General features: G+C 46.8%; 1 protein-coding gene across 1 annotated transcript in view; it reads left to right on the forward strand.

Moving 5' to 3' along the window:
- Positions 1–19,924, forward strand: part of EXOSC7 (exosome component 7) — a 29,379-nt gene that overhangs the window by 566 nt on the left and 8,889 nt on the right. The window contains exons 2-5 of the mRNA XM_060022326.1: positions 7,429–7,530; positions 7,835–7,929; positions 14,241–14,406; positions 19,553–19,623. Coding sequence (XP_059878309.1) covers positions 7,429–7,530; positions 7,835–7,929; positions 14,241–14,406; positions 19,553–19,623 — 434 coding nt within the window. The remainder of the gene's footprint in view (positions 1–7,428; positions 7,531–7,834; positions 7,930–14,240; positions 14,407–19,552; positions 19,624–19,924) is intronic.

Consider the following 19,924-nt stretch of genomic DNA (forward strand, 5'->3'; position numbering starts at 1 on the left):
AAAAGACACAACCAAGCCAAAGATTGGGAGAAGGAAGGATTTGTTAATTGCAGCAAGTGAGGGGACGCTGAGGATCTTTTCCAAAGCAGTGTCTATCCAATTAGCAAAATTGGAGAATAAGCTAAGGGCACATGCATATTCATGTGGGGGCTTGAGCAGAGGGGAATTTAGCATAGAATTGGGGCAAAGGTTAACAGACTCCAAGCTTTAGTTGATTGGAGTCTCCGAAGGTCATAAAGGTCAACATCATCCTTCCTGGTGTTGAGACCAGCTTGGGGTCTTATCCTGTAGTTACCATCCTCTAGCTGGGTGGGGGCCTTAGTTCTTGTATAACAAGTCAAAGATCTGTATCAGATTGTTAAGTATATCCCTTGAGGAAAAACTAGGGCTCTGTTTTATCTCAACTGTTATTTCTTCACTGCTTTTCCTTTTTTCCTGCATTCTTTACTTCCCTCAAGATCATTGATTACAGAGACCTGTTCAAGGGCAAGCATTATGGTCAGGCTTAGATCACAACAATGCTTAGGCCTAAAATGGCTTCTCTTATGTCCAGAAAGCCATGCCTGGTTCTCTTTTTCCGGGGCCCCGTACCCTCTCTGATTACAGTGGACCTGGGATATAAATCCAGATCTTTCTGATTGCAAAGCCCACCTTGACTTGCATGCCACTTTCCCTTTTTTAAAATAAGGATTCAAAGGCAAAGGCCAGAGAGACTCCCCACTTCTACTTCTCTTTCTTCTGTCTTCTGAAAGCATGTTGGGGAAATAAGGGGGAGGGCAAGTTCTGAACCCCACCATTTTCCTAGACCTTAAATAGTATATTGACATATATTGCTGTACTGTTATCTTTTTAGGTAGTACTTTTTCCCACGTTGGTTCTCAGTTTCTTTAGAACCCTATTTTGCATTTCTTTGTACAACTTTTGTTTTACTAACTTGTATCAAACTGGTTTTTATATTCAGGAATTTGGGGGCAGATGTCAGAATATCCAGAATTAGCATTTAATCCTCTTTTGGAGTTTGCTTAACTAGCTAAATATGTGCTGCTTCCTCCATGAAAAGACATTGCTAACCTCCGTCTTAGCCCAGTGATTCTGAAACCTTGAAGCGCCTTTTACTCACAAAATACAGCTTCGCGGGCTTTACCTGGACCTTCTGAATCAGAATCTCTGGGGCTGGGGCCTGGGAATGGGTATTTTCATAAATGTTGGGAGATTTTGATGCAGTCACCAGACGTTGGGCTATGGGCAAGCCTCTGGCCTGGTCCAGCCTGGAGTCTGCTGCAGAAATCTTTGCCCCCCTGCCTGAGGTTGTTGCAGGAAGGGGGACCCCTTCCAGGGCCCGAGAGTGGGCTCTTGTCTAACACTCGGAAATGAATTGTCTGAGGGGACACATGTGCTGACAAAGCAAGAGACTTTATTGGGAAGGGGCACCTGGGCAGAGAGCAGTAGGGTAAGGGAACCCAGGAGAACTGCTCTGCCACGTGGCTCGCATTCTCAGGTTTTATGGTGATGGAGTTAGTTTCTGGGTTGTCTCTGCCCAATCATTCTGACTCAGGGTCCTTCATGGTGGCGTGTACATCACTCAGCCAAGATGGATTCCAGCGAGAAGGATTCTGGGAGGTTGGTAGGACATATTGACTGGTGTCCCCTCTCCTTTTGACCCTTCCTGAATTCTTCCGGTTGGTGATAGCTTGTTAGTTCCGTGTTCCTTACCAGGACCTCCTGTTGTAAGATAACTCATGCAAATGGTTACTATAAGGTCTGGCCAGGGTGGGCGGTTTCCGTCAGTGGGTCCCCTAACAAGGTCACATGACCTCCTGCGTCTGTTTGAGTGAGGACTGGGAGTCAGACTGAGCAGGGATCCTTTCCCGGCTCCACCATTCACAGTAAGAGTAATTCTTACCTGAGTAGCTGAGCTAGCTCCCCCTGTATAAAATGAGAACATATCCATCTGGGAGCAGAAAGGGATTGTGAGGAATGATGAGAAAAGAGAATATGGACCACCTGGCATGTGGTTAACCCTGAAGAGAAGTTGGCTCCCTGTCAAGATTTTTCCATCGGAAGTGTGGCTTTGTCCGGAACCATCCATACTATATCCGCAACATTCCTAGTGACCCCATGTGGGGTTCCGCCTCTGGCTGTTGAGATTTAAGCTCTTTTGATTTGGAGGGCTAGAGATTGTTAAATTGTCTCAAGACAAGGGGGATTTGTGGCCAGGCCTGGAAAGTCCCTAGGCAGCTCTGGGGCACTGCCTTTTCAGGGCTCCAGCATGGATCACATAGACTGTGTGACTCTGCCTGTCTTTACGTCTCTGGTGACAGCCCTACTTCTCTCTGCTGAAGTGTCTCACTTCTCCGCAGCCGCTTGCTGTCCAGCTGCCCTCCACCTTGGTACATGCCATCCCCCCACCTTTACTTCTGTGAGGCCTCTCCAGCCTCCCTCCACACCATGACCTGTCAGCTCCTCTTTAACTCCCTTTCGCTCCCAAGTATTTCCCAGATCAGAGATCAGATTCCAAGGAGTGAATCAGTTTCACGCCCCAAAGAGCTGGCCACTCTCTGGATTGTATGCCTTTGGGTCAGGCCCTTTGCAAGGTGAGTGGGATCCCATCCTAAAGGAATGCAGGCCCACCCAACAGGCTTGGAAAGTGGAACGAGGACAACATCTCGTTTTGCCTGCTGTGTCTGGGGCCTGGGCCTGCAAAGCTGGCCCTTTCCAAAGTAGGGTGGCTTTCTAGTAGGGGAGGCCGTATGGTCTCGGTTCTCTTCCAGCAAGCTCTGCACTCTTGGACAAGTCAAAGCAAGGTAGTGGAGGTGGGAGGTGGTTAGCATCGCCTCAGAGGACTACTTTAAGTCTAAATCCTCCCAAGTGTGTTGGATTAGGAGAGCCAACTGACAACTCCCATTAGGAAGTAGGACTGTGTTACCCGGGTGTGAGGAACAGCAACTCTGGGTTGGGTCATCTGTCCTGCCACTCTGTCACAAACAGGAGGTTAAACTTGGCGCCTCAATGTCCTCATTTGTAACCTCTCCGGGTTGTTTTTGAGGATTCAGTGAGTTAATATGTGCTGCCAGAAGCAGAAGGAGCTGCTGAGCAGGGACTCCTGTGTGCTGCACTGTGCTGAGGATTCTCCTATAACTCTGTAGGGTCGGGGTTATTCCCGCTTTATAGACAAAGAGACAGACTCAGAGCTGTTGAGGAACTAACTTGCTCAAGGTCAAAAAGCTGGCGTGGAACAGCAGAGTTTTAAATATAGGTTGGCGGTGACTCTGTGCCACACCCAACCAGCAGGGTTGTAGTGATCACACAGGTAACAACTTGAAAGTCACGAGGAGCCATCCTAGCATCCAGAAGGCCTTTACCTAGAAAGGTGCTCAGTCCCCTCTGCTGAGAACAGGGTTCCACTCCCTGGTGTGGTCTGTCACCTGTGGACATCTCTATTGATTTTTTAAATGGAGCGTTCACTTCAGGGCAGCCCATGTTTAAATGTTCACACATGGATTGATTCCTTAGCTCCTGAGTACTACAGATGAATAAAAATTATGGTAGGGCGTCAGGCTCTGAGCCAGGCCAAGCAGGTTTAGCGATTTCCTAAGCCTTTTTTTTTTTTTTGCGGTACGCGGGCCTCTCACTGTTGTGGCCTCTCTCGTTGCGGAGCACAGGCTCCGGATGCGTAGGCTCAGCGGCCATGGCTCACGGGCCCAGCCGCTCCGCAGCATGTGGGATCTTCCTGGACCGGGGCACGAACCCGTGTCCCCTGCATCGGCAGGTGGACTCTCAACCACTGCACCACCAGGGAAGCCCCTTCCTAAGCCTTTTATGAGGAAAAGTGGATTTTTAAAAAGTCCTGTGTGCAGTGATTCATGGACTTTGTTTTCTCCTGTTGTGTGCTTTTTTCTATGAAAAAAATTATACTTTACGCGTCCCTGGAAAGGGAAATTTGTAGCTTTTTTGTTTATCGGAAATTTGTAGCTTTTTTGTTTATCTCTTACTTGTCACCCGAGCCTTCCTGACTGAGCCTTCCCCAGGGGGCAGAGACTGATTTAAAGGCTGGAAAGGCAAGCTCTGGTGAGGCCCAGTTTTCTGACACCCCTCCAGCCACATTTTGGAACAGTGGGTTGTCACTACAAAGGGTTGTGACTAGAGTGAGTGGTAATTTAAAGCAATAGTGGGAAGCCCTGTAGCCTTGCGGCCTTCCTGCTTTCAGAGTCGTCATCACCATCATTAGGACGAACTGGTATAGCCAGCCAGTTCGTCCTTTGAGAGAGGCCTGTGCTGCCTCCTTTGCACAGTGAAGAGACTCTTTAGAATGCAGGAGACTGTGGAATTGGGGTTAAGAGCTCTGGCTTGGAATTCAAGTGCTATTTACTGGCTATGACGTTGGGCCAGCCATTTAGCATCTTTCAACCTGATCCCCATTTGTAAAATGGAATGAAAATTTGCTCTCTTACATTATAGGGTTATTGCGAGGATTTAACATGTTAACTGTATAGTGTTCCTAGCACGTTATCTGGTCGATAGTAAATGCACATTAAATAGTAGCTACTATTAGTTCTTGCAAATAATTGTGGCTCTTTTAATTTATAGATCCACAGAATTAGAGACGCACCTTTGAGGCCATTGAATTCAATCTCTACATCTACAAATGAGGAAATTAGTCTAGAGGGGAAGGGTTAGGGTTAGGGTTAGGGTTAGGGTTAGGGTTAGTCCTAGGTCAAGCAGCTAGTTAATGGCAGGACCAGGCCTGGAGGCCATGACTGATGCTCCTAGTGACTGCTCACACTTGTGCCATACCTACAATCCACCAAGGACTCATTGTAAATGCTGTTTCTGGGCCAGGTGTTCACTTCCTAGCAAGGCACACCTGGGGGATGGGGCAAGCCGAGATTGACCTAGGATGCTTTCATGTGGGTGGGGGTAGGTGGGGTTGTGACGAGACACAGTTATATAGTTTTGGGATCCTCCAGGGAAGAGAACTCACTCTGTAGAGTTCAGGAGACTCATTCTTCTAGACTTGAAATTCTGTTGCTTTTCGAGAACATGTCTCCCCAGGCTTCAGATAGGGATTGCCTCCAGGGAGGGGATGGCTGGGAGGGGATGTCTTGGAGTCGACTGGCTGCAAAAGGACTTCAACCTGATTTAGGATGTTTATTTTCTCTCCTTTAACAGGAGTTTAAAGAGTTGAAACAAACACGACAGATGGTAGTAGTTGGTACTGTGTGGCGGGAGTATTCAGTGTTTTCCTTTTCTGTATTTTCATTTCTCAAAATAAAAAAGTCAATCAGATATGCAGTGAGCCAAGCAGTTTAAAGATAAATCTCTGACAGATACATACTTCAGAACAGTGGTGGCTTGTTTGTTTGGTTTGTTTGTTTGGTTTTTGTTTTCAATATTTTGAGAAGCATTAATCCCTTTGAGAATCTGATGAGGCTAATGATTTTTTTGCTGAAAGAAAGAGCTTTCAAAAAATGTTTACAGAGAATGAGGACAATCTCTATGAGCTGATGTGGAGTGATTTCCTGCATATGTATTGTTAATTGTTTAGAAAAAGAAGCTACGTGTAAAAGAGTATCGGTAGTATGCCATATTTTATAAAAGAAAATAAGGGATATTAAAAATACTCTTATCTGTTCATTTGTGGAAAGGAAGTACATGAAAGATGGACTGGGAACTAAAGAGATTGGTTACCTGCCTGGCGCTGGTGGGAGGGGGTAGGAAGGTGGGGGGGGGATGAAAATAGGGATGAGGGGTGAGTGACATTTCTCTGAGCATACCTTCTCTGATAGCTTTGACTCTTAGAGCCCTGGTGATAGTAATTAAAAGTAGCCAGGATGTAGGGGACCCAAAATGGAACCCCAGCAGTTACTAATGAACTGACAGGGGTACAGATGAGTAACAGAGGCACAGGAAGGATGGGGAAAGACAACTGGAAACAATATTTTGAGTGGGTGCTGTAAGGCTAAAGACAAAAAGAATTCTACACAAATACTGTATTAGCAAATTTGTTTTTCACAGGGGTATGGCGTAGTAATTCTGAAACTACTTTATGTATATACAGAGATTTAACAAATACATAAATACATTGTAGATAATGAGAGCCAGGTTCCTCCCTGTCTGAGAAAGAAGTTACAAATAAGACAAGGAGGTAGGTTAGAACCAACTCTCAGTATGAACACATGACTTTTTAACAGATATGTGGATAGATACAGAAATAAATATAGGTGTGTGTATGTGTGTGGGTTAGTACACATACGTGTATTTTCTAGCACTGTTCTACTGAGACGATCTAGAAGCAATGATACCCCTGTAGCAATGAACCTACTTAGCACCCAGATCCTGGTTTTTAAGTACTATTCTGCAATGAAGGGAACCAGGGCTCTTTGGAAAAAGGGCTGATCCCAGGGCTGGGGCAGGTAAAATACAAGTGGCTGGAACACCTTTTGTTGTCAGAAGTAAAGAAGTGCTCCGAAGAGATTGGAGACATGTTGAGAGAATGCAAGAACCAACCCAAAGGAGCTCCCAGTGGCCAAATCTGGGACACTTGGAGCAACAAGATAAATAATGGAAGTACTGGATTACAACCACAGCATAAAATAGTTATCTATGAGTTACACCAATAGAAGTAAATAATTGAGTTAAGTAAATAACTGGGGATAAGGCCAGGCAGTACGTACACCACCCTGAAACCCATCCTCTGTAGCAGGGGTTGGCAAACTTTTCCTGTGAAGGACTAAATAGTAATGATCTGGGGGCTGCAGGTCATATGGTCTCTATCTCAACCCCTCAGCTCTGCTGCTGTGGTATGACAGCAGCCACAGAATACCTAAGCGAGGGGGCACGGCTGTGTTCCAGTAGAACGGCTTATGAAAACAGGCGGCCTGCAGGCCTAACTTTGTTGACCCTGTTCTAGAGCATGCCTGTTTTAGAAGATCTTTTAGAAGATACCAGTTAGTTGTTTTTAGCTATTTACAGACTAGATCTGATTGGGTTTGGGGGGTAGGAGGGCTACAGCCAAGACAGTTGTACCTGTATCTCTGACAATCCATCCTTCTTGTGACTTCAGAATTGCAGATTCGGAAAGAGACCTCTTTTATTTTGTCTGTTCAGATTTTGTTTGTGTGTGCCTGTTCTGTATAGTGGTACGTAGTTTGGACTTCGTGCTCCGACAGACCTGGGTTGGAAGCTGAGCTTTGCTGTCCCTAGCTGTGGGACCTTGGACGTGAGTCGCTTAACTTCTCTGAGTCTCCATTTCCTCATTTGTAAAATAGTAATGTTACTACCTATGAGGACAGAATATTTGGATGAATCACTAAGAGAAAAAGAGTTGTTGTACCACATATTTCTCTCTGGGGGGAAAGGAGTGAGTCAGTTGAACAGTCTGTTAGAGGTTTAGTATTATAACCTTAGGATTTTGATTGTTGCACTCAGGAAGACCTCCGCATGGATGGCCGTGGCTGTGAAGACTACCGATGTGTTGAAGTGGAAACTGATGTGGTGTCCAACACCAGTGGGTCTGCCAGAGTCAAGCTGGTGAGTACTGTGGCCACAGTCTGTACCCAGGTGGAGGAATGGGTAGGCTCTAGGGAACCAGTTGCAGGCCCCTCTGGGCTTTTGGAGTGCATATTGTTCCAAGGGAAATCTAAGACCCAAGCCAAACTCTGGGAGGGGGTCTGTATACATCTGAAGGACCCCTCACCTTCTCAAAGGGCCACTTTCCAAGTCCCGGCACTGATGCTAAGCGAGTCCCCTCGAGGCGTACATCTGGGAGAGGAGGGGGTGGTTGGGTGCCTGGCTGCCTGCCCTGAGTGAGGACCCTTCTTGCATGTGTCTGCAGGGTCACACAGACATCTTGGTGGGAGTGAAAGCAGAAATGGGGACGCCGAAGCTGGAGAAACCAAATGAAGGTTACCTGGAGTTCTTTGTTGACTGGTCAGTACTCTGCAGATGTTTTTAAAGAAAAATGCTTTAAAAGATACAAGATTCAGAGAATTAACCTCTGGTTTCTTGTTGAGCCCACTTTTATTTTGTATTTAATCATCTTTCACCAGCCGGCAGGTATTTACTGAGTTCTCCTGTGTACCAGGCACTGGGAAATGTGAAAGGAGGCCTTGGCTCAGGTCCTGCCCTTGTCCCTAATCAGCTGGCCCTCACTAGGCTTCATTTTCCCTGTCTGAAAAAGGAGGGTGTCTGCCAGGCAGCCAGGCACATGGTAGTTATGAGAGTCAAATGAAATGATGTCCTGTTTCTCTTCCTGCTCTAGTTTTGCAGAAAACTTCTCATGACTTGCTTGGCAGAGCAGGGAGTAGGGCAAGCCAAGCAGCCTGACAGGCCGATGGGGTGGCAGCTGGGCAGGCAGTGTGGGTACTGGGAAAAGCAGAGACTCTGCAGTCTCTGCAGCCAGCCAGCCAGCCTTGTTGCTGGCTTCCTTCTCTGGCTAGCTGTGTGACCTCAGGCTACTTACTCAGTCCCTCTGTGCCTAAATTTCTTTATCTAAAATATTGAGATAATACTACTGTTGTGATGATGAGGAAGCGAAGTAATGAAAATAGAGTGAGCATCCAGCACAACGACTGGTTCAGTGGACTTTCAAAAGTGTTCTTTCTCTCCCTCGTGTTACCTCCCCTTCTAGGGGTTGGGGCTTTTTATCGGGTTGCCAGCCCAGTCTCATCTTCTATCTGTAACTCCTCTTCTAGCTGGGTGGTGACAGCAGACCTTCTTGAGGTGGGTAAGGCTCTATCAGCTCATGCTAGGTGCAGGTATATAATATTGGTACTTCACTGGGAGGGGTGGCAAGACCACCCCCCACATTCAGACATTTCCTGAAAGGACTCACAGGACTTAGCATAGAGCATGGAGTTGTATTCAGAGCTTTGATTATCACAGAAATGCAGCAACACGTGTGTGATGATTCTGCCTAAGAAAACGCATTAGAGACTCAGCACCAAGATTTTGATTGGGGCTGGTCACATAGGCACCCTCTGCTTTACACATACCAAAGTTCCAGACTCCCAGAAGGAAAGCAGGTGTTTAGCATAAACGACGTTATTTGCACAGTCTAGGCACAGGAGACCCAGTTTACTGTTGACTGAGTCCAGTCTGAGAGCCAAGTGCCCAGATGCCAGCTGAGGACCAACCTTGCAAGCAGACCCTTCTAAAGGTAGCAGCCTTGCACCTGCAATGTCAGCCCTTTTCTGCAAAGATGGTAACCCACATTTGCACAGCGAGTTACAGTCTTCCAGTCTTCACTTCCAAACACAGAAATTGATCCTCACAACACTCCTGAGAGAGAGATGACAAAAGGGGTTCAGAGAGAGTAAGTGACTTTCCTGGGATCACACAGCTAGTAATGCCAGCTCAGGTCTATTCAGTGCTGAGTCTTTGCTCTTTCTGCTTCATGTAGCCTGCAGGAGCCAGCTTTAGAGGGATATCCTGCTCAGAGTTTTCAGAATGTGTCTGCGTTCATCTTTCTGGCCAGTTTTCCTTCCAGCCCATCCCTGCCCCGGCCCTGGCCCCTCCAGAGCAGTTTCCTCTGTTTCTGCCCAGCTGCTCTCAGCAGTCTGAGTTGTCCAGTGGAATCGACCCATCCTTTAAGTTGCTGTGCATGATGGTGAACTTGTTAAGGCCTCCAACTTATCCTTCCTTTGCTCGTGGAGGAAGAAAAAAATGCCTCTCCTGCCTTGATCTGCCTGATCCGGTGCGGTAAACAGTCACTGAGGAGCAGACGCCATGTGTTAGGGGCTGTAATTTGCTTTCCTTTTCTTCCTCTTCATTATCCTTCCGCCTCATTCATCTTAGGCAGACCAAAGGCAGTCAGCCCAGCCACACCAAAGAGAGGGTGTTGCACTCAGATGCTTGGTATAGGAGACACGTTTCATTGTGGCTCTGTGTCTGAACATGACTCCAGTTAGCCTGCTGCTGTTGACCCTTTCTTGTCCCAGCTGTAAGAGGGTGGCTCCAGGGTGAGAGGAGCCTTTGAGCTGCCTCTTCCCAAGATCTGGCTTCTAGAAGCAAACCTCTTTCTCCTGGCTGAGAGTGGCTGCCTGCTGGTCTCTTTTCCCCCTTTGTAAGTCTCAAGAGAACCTCACCAGGCCCAGAAACTCCATTTCCCAGGGAGTTCTGAGTCTGTTTCTCAAGGTGGCACCCTTCGGCGTCTTTAAGTGGCTCAGTGTGATCAGCCCAGCGGGTAGAATCACCATGAGAGATTCATAAAACCCCATTTTCCTGCAAGGAAGAGCAGGTTACCAAGCACCACTGGCTGCCACCTTTATCAGAACCTCATTTGCATATTCAAGGAGCAACTCATAATTGTGTAAACAAATAAACCCCTTTATTTTGATCCAATGAATAGGAATGGCTTCTGGGCACCTGTGGCTATGCCCAGCCATAAGGGTGCTGCCCCCAACCCCATCCGGGCCCCAGGCGTGGGGCCTCTGCTGGAGAGCTCAAGGCATGCACCCATCCACAGGCTGAAACAGAGTTGTTACCCAGTGGGAGGAAAGTTAATTGGTGGTGGTGGGGGGGGGGCCTCCTGCCTGACTGAGCCCAGCTTGACTTAACTACTTACTAGCAACTTTCATGTTTTAATTATTTAAATTACCAGTGGTAATTACCAGAGAGGTCACAGAAAACGAATTGCTTTTCTGCTAATTCCTTCTACTTCTGTTTGTCTACTTGGAATAATATATGGAGCCTGGTGTAGACACCTTCGCCCACCCCAATGATTTTCCCTGGGTCTTAGAAATGATGCCCTTAGGAAAGGGTACCCATGACACAGACCCTGATCCCCATACCAGTGGAGGAGGAAAACCTTGGGGTTCCTGAGATCTGCTCCAGAGATGCCTGGCAGCACTTTGACTAAACTGGGAGCATACTCGGACCTTCTAACTCCTGTCTCTGTGTCTTTGTTTTGTTAGTTGTAGCCTGAGAATAGGCCATTTTAAATAAGAAGCTTGAAACTTTGGGAAAAGGTGGTTTCCATCTAAAGCCCAGAAGGTAAGAATTTAGTGAGCTGGTGTTTCACTCTGGTTACCACCATGTGGCAGACCATCAGGTCACTTCTTGGCTCTCTGGCCACCATGTTCATGGGTTTAGGAGCTGTGTTTGGTCTCTCAGAGAGGCTGCGGGTTGTAACTGGAGGAGGTGAGGAGAACACGTTTCGTTCATAGACATTTCAGCGTGCCCGGCACTTGTCACTTCTCTGGGATCTCAACTACTTTTAAATGTGACCACTTGTTTTTTTTCACTAATATTGAACTGGAAGCTTCAAGCCCTGAATTGGTGGGTGGAGCCACTTGATCTCTGTTCCTTACCTACTTCGTGCTGCTTGAAGGGGGCACCATTCTCGGCTGAAGGGCTGGGGGTGGGGGCAAAGGAGAGAGGCAACCTGCAGAAGTCATTTGAGGCTCGCTGTGCTTTGAACGTCTCCAGAGCTAACGATATAATTCTCCCAGGAACTGCAAACAAGGGCTTACGATGCAACACTCAGAATGTGCCACTGTTCCCATACCCATTTATAGGGAAGTTTTGCAGGCTCAGAAGTGAGCACATGTGCTCCCTGAGGAATTGGGACCTACCTGGGGGCTAGATGACTAGAGGGGTAAGGCCCGGAGTCATCCCTGGCCCAGGTACCTACTAAATCACTTTTTCTGCCGTGGGCCTGGCCTGGCCTGGCCTGGCTGTAAGCCTTCACAGATTTGCAGGCTAGATTGACAGCAAGGGAAACAACAATGGGCCTAGTGTCTGAAGTCCTGTTCCAGGTAGACATGGCCTTGATCTCAGCCTAATCCAGTTAAACCAGAGATGTGCCAAGCAGGAGGAGCACAGTCAGGAGGTTGGAGAACTGGGAGGGAGGGGCAGCGTTCCCAGGATTTTTATGTTTATCCAGCTCAATAAGCGATTTCCCAACAGCCCTGGAAGAGGGGCTGGGTCATACTTTATGAAGGATCTGAATTGGTTTTGGTAATTGTAATTATAGAAACCACTTGTTTTGTGCCAAAAACAAACAAACAAACAAACCAAACCCAAGTATATATTCCTCTACTGAAAGAATATATTGTGATGCCTGCGAACAGGAGTCTAGGATTACCAGCCTGCATTCTCTCGCTCTCTTTTTTTACTTGGCACTTAATAGAGAAGCTTTTTATTAGGACTCCCTTGGTCTGCATTCGTTGACTCCAACATTTGTGGTCTAGTAATAAGTCCCAAGACCAGAGCACCCATTCATTACCTTGAGGCATAAGACAGACCCAAGGAGCGCTAACCTGACTAATGTTAGGCTACAAGCCAAGCATGCTGAATTACACATTCAGGGAGAGTCCAGAGCAGGAGCTTTCCGTAGTCTCCTGAGCATCTAAACCTTCCTTTCTCTGGCCACCAGCTATGCTGAAAGAGTTAACCTGTATTTTAAAAAGGAAAAGAAAGAAAAACCTTTTAAAATGTGAAAATTTTCCACTTTAAACCAGCCCAGTGTCAAAAAAAAACCAATGGGGGGTGGTTTGGTAGGTACATTATTTAGGCGATTGGCCTGGGAAGTTCTTAAACCATCCCTTCGGGCTGTTAGTGCGGCAATCCCCAGTAATTAGCCCCTCCCAGGAGGATGTGGCCCACTGTAATCAGGGAAAGGTCAACATTTTAAGCATAAGCATCTCTGCCTGGATTTGCACAATGGTCTATTTAGATGCAGTTTTTAAACACTTAAAAGATGGGACTTAATGGCTTAGCGTTTAAATTAGAAACAGGTTGTCTTTTGCTAGCCCTGCAAAATAATGAACTTGGTCTCTAGTGACTTGATTATTTTACCATAAATGAGCTTCTTTTCATGGCTTAGTGCCCGAGTCTGGCAGAGGCAGTGAGGGAACAGTGAGGTTGCTATGACAGTAATGAAGTTTCTCATAGGGGTTTTAAATTGGGGTTCTGCTGGCTCATAGTAGTAAGGGAACACTATGAGAGTAGCAAAGTTATTATACAACAATACACTCTCATTGTTTTAGGATTCATCTTACATCTATATTAGAATGGACCAGACAAAAGGGACACTTAAATATATTAGGTGAGGTTTCTTTCAGCATTACACAGACGGGGTGGGTACAGCCTTGAGCCTTCACATAGGTTTTGCTTTGCCTGGAATCCCCTTGGCGTTTCTGTGGTCTGACCAGCTTCTACTCATCTTCAGGTTCAAGGACTCCTATAACCCTCAACACTGGCTGACATCCCTCTTGACCCCCTACTCCTGTTTGCCCACTATCGTGTGACTCCCCCCAGCAATTGGAATTGCTGACTTAGGGTCTGCATTTGCCTTGCTCAGTCTCTAGGTCTCCAGTGCCTAGCACAGGGGCCCAGGACCTTCCAGGTGGATGAGGACCAGAAAGCTGCAATATGTGATTTTGTAGAGGCCATACTGAAACAACGGATTTCTTATCTTTCTAGGCCTTATTTATTACAATAAAATGATTACTGGAATGTTTGTATATGTCACAAGTGTATTAAGGATTTGTTTTCATTAAGCCAGAACCCTCAAAAATTTCCTGTTAAACACTTAAGTAGTGCTTAGGGTGGCGAATGTCAATGCTTGTTCATTCTTTGTTGAGGTGATTTGGCATAAAATTAAAGAGGCTAAAAAGGAAAAAGTTTTCTCTAGAAAAATGAAGTAAAAGAGAGAACCTAATATTTAAATCAGCCAACAGTCTTATTTTCCTGCTTTTCAGTACCATGATAATCTAAAGTTAATAACATAACTCTGACATACTGTTATATATATATCTTCTGAATCATTCCAGGAAAGTTATTGTACCTACATTGTGGTTTTTGTTTTGAGAGTATCATATCATCATCTAGGGATGGTGTATATAATGTAACCCCTCTGTAGGCCAGACTGATTCTCTAGGCCTCTCTGGGCCTGCCAGAGAAGTCTTTATTATACCCTCAAGATATGAGTGTTTGTTATTACTGGCTGAGGTTCATCTTACCAGCGTTCTTGTTTCTCTTTGGATAAATATGGCTTCTGTAGAAGTCAGTGGGAACTCCCACCACACACACTGACACATCCAGAACATGGTCCTGGCCTGGCTCATTGCGTGTGTCTAGAGGCTGGAAAAGTGTCAGATGTATCCTTTCCTCATTTCAGTGACTTTCCTCATAGTCCTGGTTCTTCCAGCATCCCCCAGGGAAACTGGAACAAAGCCTGCCCTTTTGCTCTTTGCATTCGACAAGACTCACCCCTTTTCTGTTGCCCTTCTATATAGTTCAGCCAATGCTACCCCTGAATTTGAAGGTCGGGGAGGTGATGACCTTGGCACAGAGATTGCTAACACCCTCTACCGGATATTTAACAACAAGAGCAGCGTCGACCTGAAGTCCCTGTGCATTAGTCCTCGGGAGCATTGCTGGATTCTCTACGTGGATGTGCTAGTAAGTATCACATTGCTGTACTGGCCATACTCTACCTTTGTTGGAAGCCAGTTGGCCTACTTTCCTCCCACTGCTTTTTCCGTCTTCAGTTGAATGCTTTCAATTTCCAGGGTGAGGTTAGTTGGGAAAAGATTGATCTCCTGTAATAATTTTTAAATTAAATACAACATAGTAGTGCAGGTATAATGCCATCTTACAGTAAAGTTACAGTCATGTCTTGGTAACACCTAAAATTATCCACAGAGGCTGTCAGGGGAGAAGAAAACAAGAGATGCTCTCCAGATGGTGCCAAACAGAGTTGATGGGCAGAGTTTAGACAAGAAGGATAATGGAAAGATGATGAGCTCTTTACATGCATTTTCATGTAACCCTTACAAATGTTTTGTGAGTGGGCACTTGTTTTCCCCATTTATAAGTGAGGGAACTAAGACACAGAGAGGTCAAGTAACTAGCCCAGGAGGTCTCAGCTTGTGAGTAGTGGTACTGGGCCTCAAAGCCAGGTCTGATTAGTGCCAGAGCTGGCTCGTGACCTCACCAAGCCATCCTCCCTCGAAAACACCCTGTAGCCCAGCTACTCTGAGTCCCTCGTTTCCCGAGTGAGGCCCCTGAGGCCCTGCCTCCTCCCTCCTCCAGAGTCTGCGCCTGCAGGAGTCTTTCTAGTCTAGCCCTCCATTTCCTTCCTGGTGCTTCCCTCTCAAATACTCGTCTGCCCAGTTTTTGGCGATTGGCAGTAACTTTTCTTACAGCTGTGATTACTTTTGCCAGTCTCTTGTTCATGTACAGGCTTTTGTTGGGTCTATTTTATTCCTTTTCATTTAATTTTATGAACCTTGAGATTAGTGGCTACATCTTCCACTTCATATTGAGGGCACAGGGCTAAGCCAGTGACCAAACAGGTTCTTTAATGAATCTGAAGATAAAGCCCATCTTGTGGACTGATAGTGAACTTCATGCAAGGAACAGCCCAGCTGTCTATAATTGTCGGCCCTGCATGAAACAGGGCAGGGCTTTCTGGATACTTTTAAATTAATTTGATGATAGATGGGCACAGCTAACCCAAAGAGAGCAGTGCTTACTATTGTCTAGCAGGTTAGGGCTGTTCTGAATGCTGATGCTAATGGGTAAAAATAGTGAAATTACAAGTCCATTTGCTTCTTCTCATCTCTGGTAAGCGGGATGTATTTGTAGTTTGATTCCTACCAAGCAGGTAGTTTTACACGTCCTGGTTTTGAGGAGGCGGGAACTGGCAGCCTACAGTCATTACTGATAAGAGTCAGGCTTCATAGCTGCCCAGGGAGGTGCAGCCCTGCACACTTGTGGTTTGGTAGGAGGCTGGCCTGGTGAGGGGGCCTGATGCTCTTTTGATTCAGGCAAGAAGCCTGTTCTCTCAGTGCAGGCTCTTGAAAAACTGGTGAACATCATAGGGACGTTATCTCAGCTTAGAACCAGCATGCTTCTTCCATGAGCAGGGATATGGTGAGCAGGAGTGTCTCGGGTGCATTGTGTCTTGGTCACCTGCAGGCCTTTCTTTCTTTCTTTCTTTTTTTAATTTTTGGCCACACCCTTCAGCAGGTGGGACCTTAGTTCCCTGGCCAGGGATTGAACCCACGCCCCCTGCAGTGGAAGGCAGAGTCTTAACCACTGGACTGCCAGGGAAGTCCCAGGCCTTTCTTTTTAAGACTTTTTGCATTTGGATTTCTTCTCTAATATTTTTTTAAAGGTTTTACTTATTTTGGAAGAAGATGTGAGCTTTTGAAATGTTGTCATCTTCAGAAAAGTTTTTAATGAATTAGAAAAGCATTTTAAAAATTATATTATTAATGAGGTAGATTACTTTTTGTCATTCACATAATTGCTTTCTGCCTTGGTGGGAACGTACTTCATGCATGTGAGGTAGGAGATAGGCTTTTGTTTGGGGAGTAAGTTTTTGTCCTACATCTAAAAATACATTGAATACATTGAGTCCATGTTGGAGCAAAATGGTGGAAATCCAGTCCTATCACTGGGATTGCAAAAGATGAATCTCCTGTGATTTATTTTTACCAACTGGTCTGGGTAGTCCTCAGGCAGAGCCCATCTTTCAAACAAATATTCACTGGGCAGCCTTCCATGCTTTCATTCTTTTATTGCAGGCACAATTACTTGAAACCTATTATAGTCAGATGATCCACCTGTTTCCAGTATTGGTTTTTTCCCCAGTTGCATTATTTTATGAGAGTAGAAATTTACCATCATGGAAACTTCATTCATCTTTGCTCTTCACAGTTCTTTAATGGCATACTTTTTACCCCAAGTGGGATAGCTTTGGACTTCATGGCACTGACGGTGTACAGGCGACCTTTGGTGGGGAGGTGGGTCACAAGGCTTGTCTTGCGAGGGGCCCCAGGAGTGGTGATGAGACCCGCATGTGGTCTGTGGCACTGGGCATGGGAGGGAAGGTGGAGTGGAGGAGCCACTGCAGCACCCGGCAGTGGCTGTGTGTGGTGCCAGGAGCTGCTCAACCCGGGTGTCTGAGAGGACAGTGCGGGGAAACCCAGGAGGAGCAGGATTTTTGTGGGGAGGCAGGTTTTCTACTTGGTACGCTGTACTTCCTAGCAGTATGGTTTGGAGGTGTACCTTATGAAAAGAAGGCCGTCATCCTCAGAGGCTAACAGAATAAGTTGTCTTGTTCCCCTAAAAGAGCCATTGTTGTATTTGTGCATCTGACGGGAGGTGCATCTGTGACCAAGTGTGTCTTCCTTCCCCTTCCTCAGCTCTGCTCCTGCCCCACCTCTGTTACAGGAGGGGTTTTCTCCTCAGCGAAGGTGGACACCTATGACCTCTCTGGGACCACAGTCCAGTCTCTCTGTAACACTAGTTGTCCGGCACCTCCCCGTTTCCTCCCAGCTCGCGTAGCCCTGTTCAGACAGCCCAGTCAGGCTGCTTTGGGTCTCCACATCCCCCCCAATCTCCCCCTGCTTCTTGGCTGTGCCACTGTGTTTAGCAGAAAGATTCTAGCCAGGCTGGGCCTGCTTGGCAGGAAGAGAGGAAGGTAGGGTCTCTGAGCACCTCTTATGTGCCAGGGATGTAGGGATGTGATCTCATTTAGTCCTCATGGCCACCCTATAGAGAAGCATGGCTTTGCTTCACTGAGGGGGAAACCGAAGCTCGGAGGACACCTGGCCAGCAGGTGGCCGAGAAGAGTGTCAGACGCACGCTGCCCGGCCTGGGTTCCTTGTCGTGCGGTACCCTGTGAGGAGCCAGGCAGGCAAGCTGAGGCCTGGAGTTGGGTGCCTGCCCTTCGGGGGCCCCTCAGCAGATACTTAGGGCTCAGCATTCTGCCCTCTCGATTTCATCTTTTGGTGATAAGCCAGAATGTTGAAAACCAGTGTTTGTGTCCGGCCTTAACGGGACGTGGTGCAGGACAGTAGAAAGAGCTCTGACTGGCCGGCAGGCCCCTGAGCCCACCTGTCAGTGAAGGGTTGGCCGAGGTGCTCTCTAAGTCCTCTCCAGCTTGGAGGCCTCACAGCTGCTAGAGCAGACGTCAGCATTTATCTAGCACTTTCCTTGCATAAAGCAGATACTGTGGGCAGCAGAGTGTAAAACGGTGGTCTTCACCCCTGGCCAGTCATCAGGACCACCTAGGACCTGGAGTAAAAAGCAGTTTCCAGGCCCTCACCCTGCATTGTTAATAAGCTCCCTGACCCTGCATAGCCAGGGTTAGGAACCTGGGCTGTCAACAGTGAAGATGGAGAACATGCAGATGCACTCAGACAGTCTGCGAGGACAACAATGGGAAGATGAAAGAGCAAATGTGACGCCTACTATGTGCCAGACACACTTCTAAGGGCTGTACAGATACTAAGTTGTTCAACACTTCTGGGAGATCGTGTGACTTTCACCCTCCATGAGGCCCAGAGAATGTTAGGTCCCACCCCGGGTTATTCAGTTACCCAGCAAAGATAGGAATCAAACCAGACTGTCTGGCGCAAGAGTCTAGCCAGAGGTGGGGGCCGTGCTGTAGTCTGTACTTGAACCAGGGTACAGGAGAGCTAGTCCAGTTGCTAGACAAACAAGCTGCAGTTACAAAGCCAGTTGGTAATACAGGCTGGGGGATCATATTCTAATAAGCAGTAATTATACCAGGCTGTAGGAAAGATGGTGTCTGCACTGGAGGTTTGCCCAGAAAGCTTAAAGACGGGAATTAGAGTTTGCACTGGGTATGAATGAAGTGCATGAGACATACCAGGTGTGGTTGTTGATTCTTAGTAGAGTTTGGAAGGCCTGGGTTTAGGGCCTGCCTGTCTTCCATAATCACCAGGCTCCTCCTTCCCAGCAGCCCTTCCTCCTGGGCTCTGAAGATAAAGGAATGAACAAAACCAACAGGGTCCAGCCTCACGAGTTGACAGTTCAGATGAAGAGGAGATAGACTCTATAAACAAACACACACGGAAGTACACAACTTTTCTTTCTACACGTGACTTCCTCTCCTCTCTTCCTGTTGGCTTTATTCCATAACTCAGGCCAAGGCGTCTTTAAAATAAGGAAGAAGGATGTGTTGCCTTCCTCTTAATAATGTGCTGTAACCCTCCCTGTTCAATGAGCGCACGAGTACAGTCTACACTTTTGCTCATGGGGAAAAACGTGTGAAAGACCTTAGTTGTTACTACGCTTAATGTAGAACAGGGAGTGTTAGGTGTTTGAGCATCAGATGTACATAGGTAATTACGTGCAGTAGTAACTGCACTAATCAACATGGCCCTGGTGGCAGCTGCAGCATCAGTGGCCACCATTTTTTACTTGTTTGGAGGCCAGGCATATGTTAGCAAAGATGAGAGTAACACTTGCCAAGTGCAACTGAGAGTTACCTGGGGCAAAACGCAGGTGATGAGTTCCTCCTTCAGTGCAGGCCTGACTGGCTGAGGAGCTGCACCACAGGCTGAGGCCTCTGAGTGTTGGTACCACAGCCAGGGCAATAAGGCAGCGTGTGCGGTTAGGGTGAAGAGCCAGTGTGTGTCAGTGAGCCAGGAGAGCAGCCACGCGTTCTTGTCTTTGTAAACACTTGGTTGGCACTTCTCAGGAACCAGTGTCCTTTACTGGGGATAATACTTAAAGTAACAAATGATGCTACCTTCTTCTTCTCCCCCTCACTCCCCGTCTCCCTTAGCTCCTGGAATGTGGTGGAAATTTGTTTGATGCCATCTCCATTGCTGTAAAGGCTGCGCTCTTCAATACAAGGTATGTCTTCCTGGAAACAGCCCCCTGGGCCCGTGGAGAACCTGAGCAGCCACCTGTGATGAACCACCTGGGCACTGCTACTGGAGCTCGTAGGAGAAGATAACAAGGGGTTTCAGCATTGACAATGGTGGTATTTAATTTTATGCTTCAGAAAACAGATTTTATAAGTTATAACTAAATATATTTCTGTATTTATTTTTTTGGATTATTATTTTCATAAGTAAACATGTACCATATAGAAAAATATTAGAAAACTACAGGGCAGCAAAAAGAGTAGAAACCAGAGACACAGTCAGTTTTC

This window comes from Delphinus delphis, chromosome 10 (assembly GCF_949987515.2).
Source record: "Delphinus delphis chromosome 10, mDelDel1.2, whole genome shotgun sequence".
NCBI classification, from domain to species: domain Eukaryota; kingdom Metazoa; phylum Chordata; class Mammalia; order Artiodactyla; family Delphinidae; genus Delphinus; species Delphinus delphis.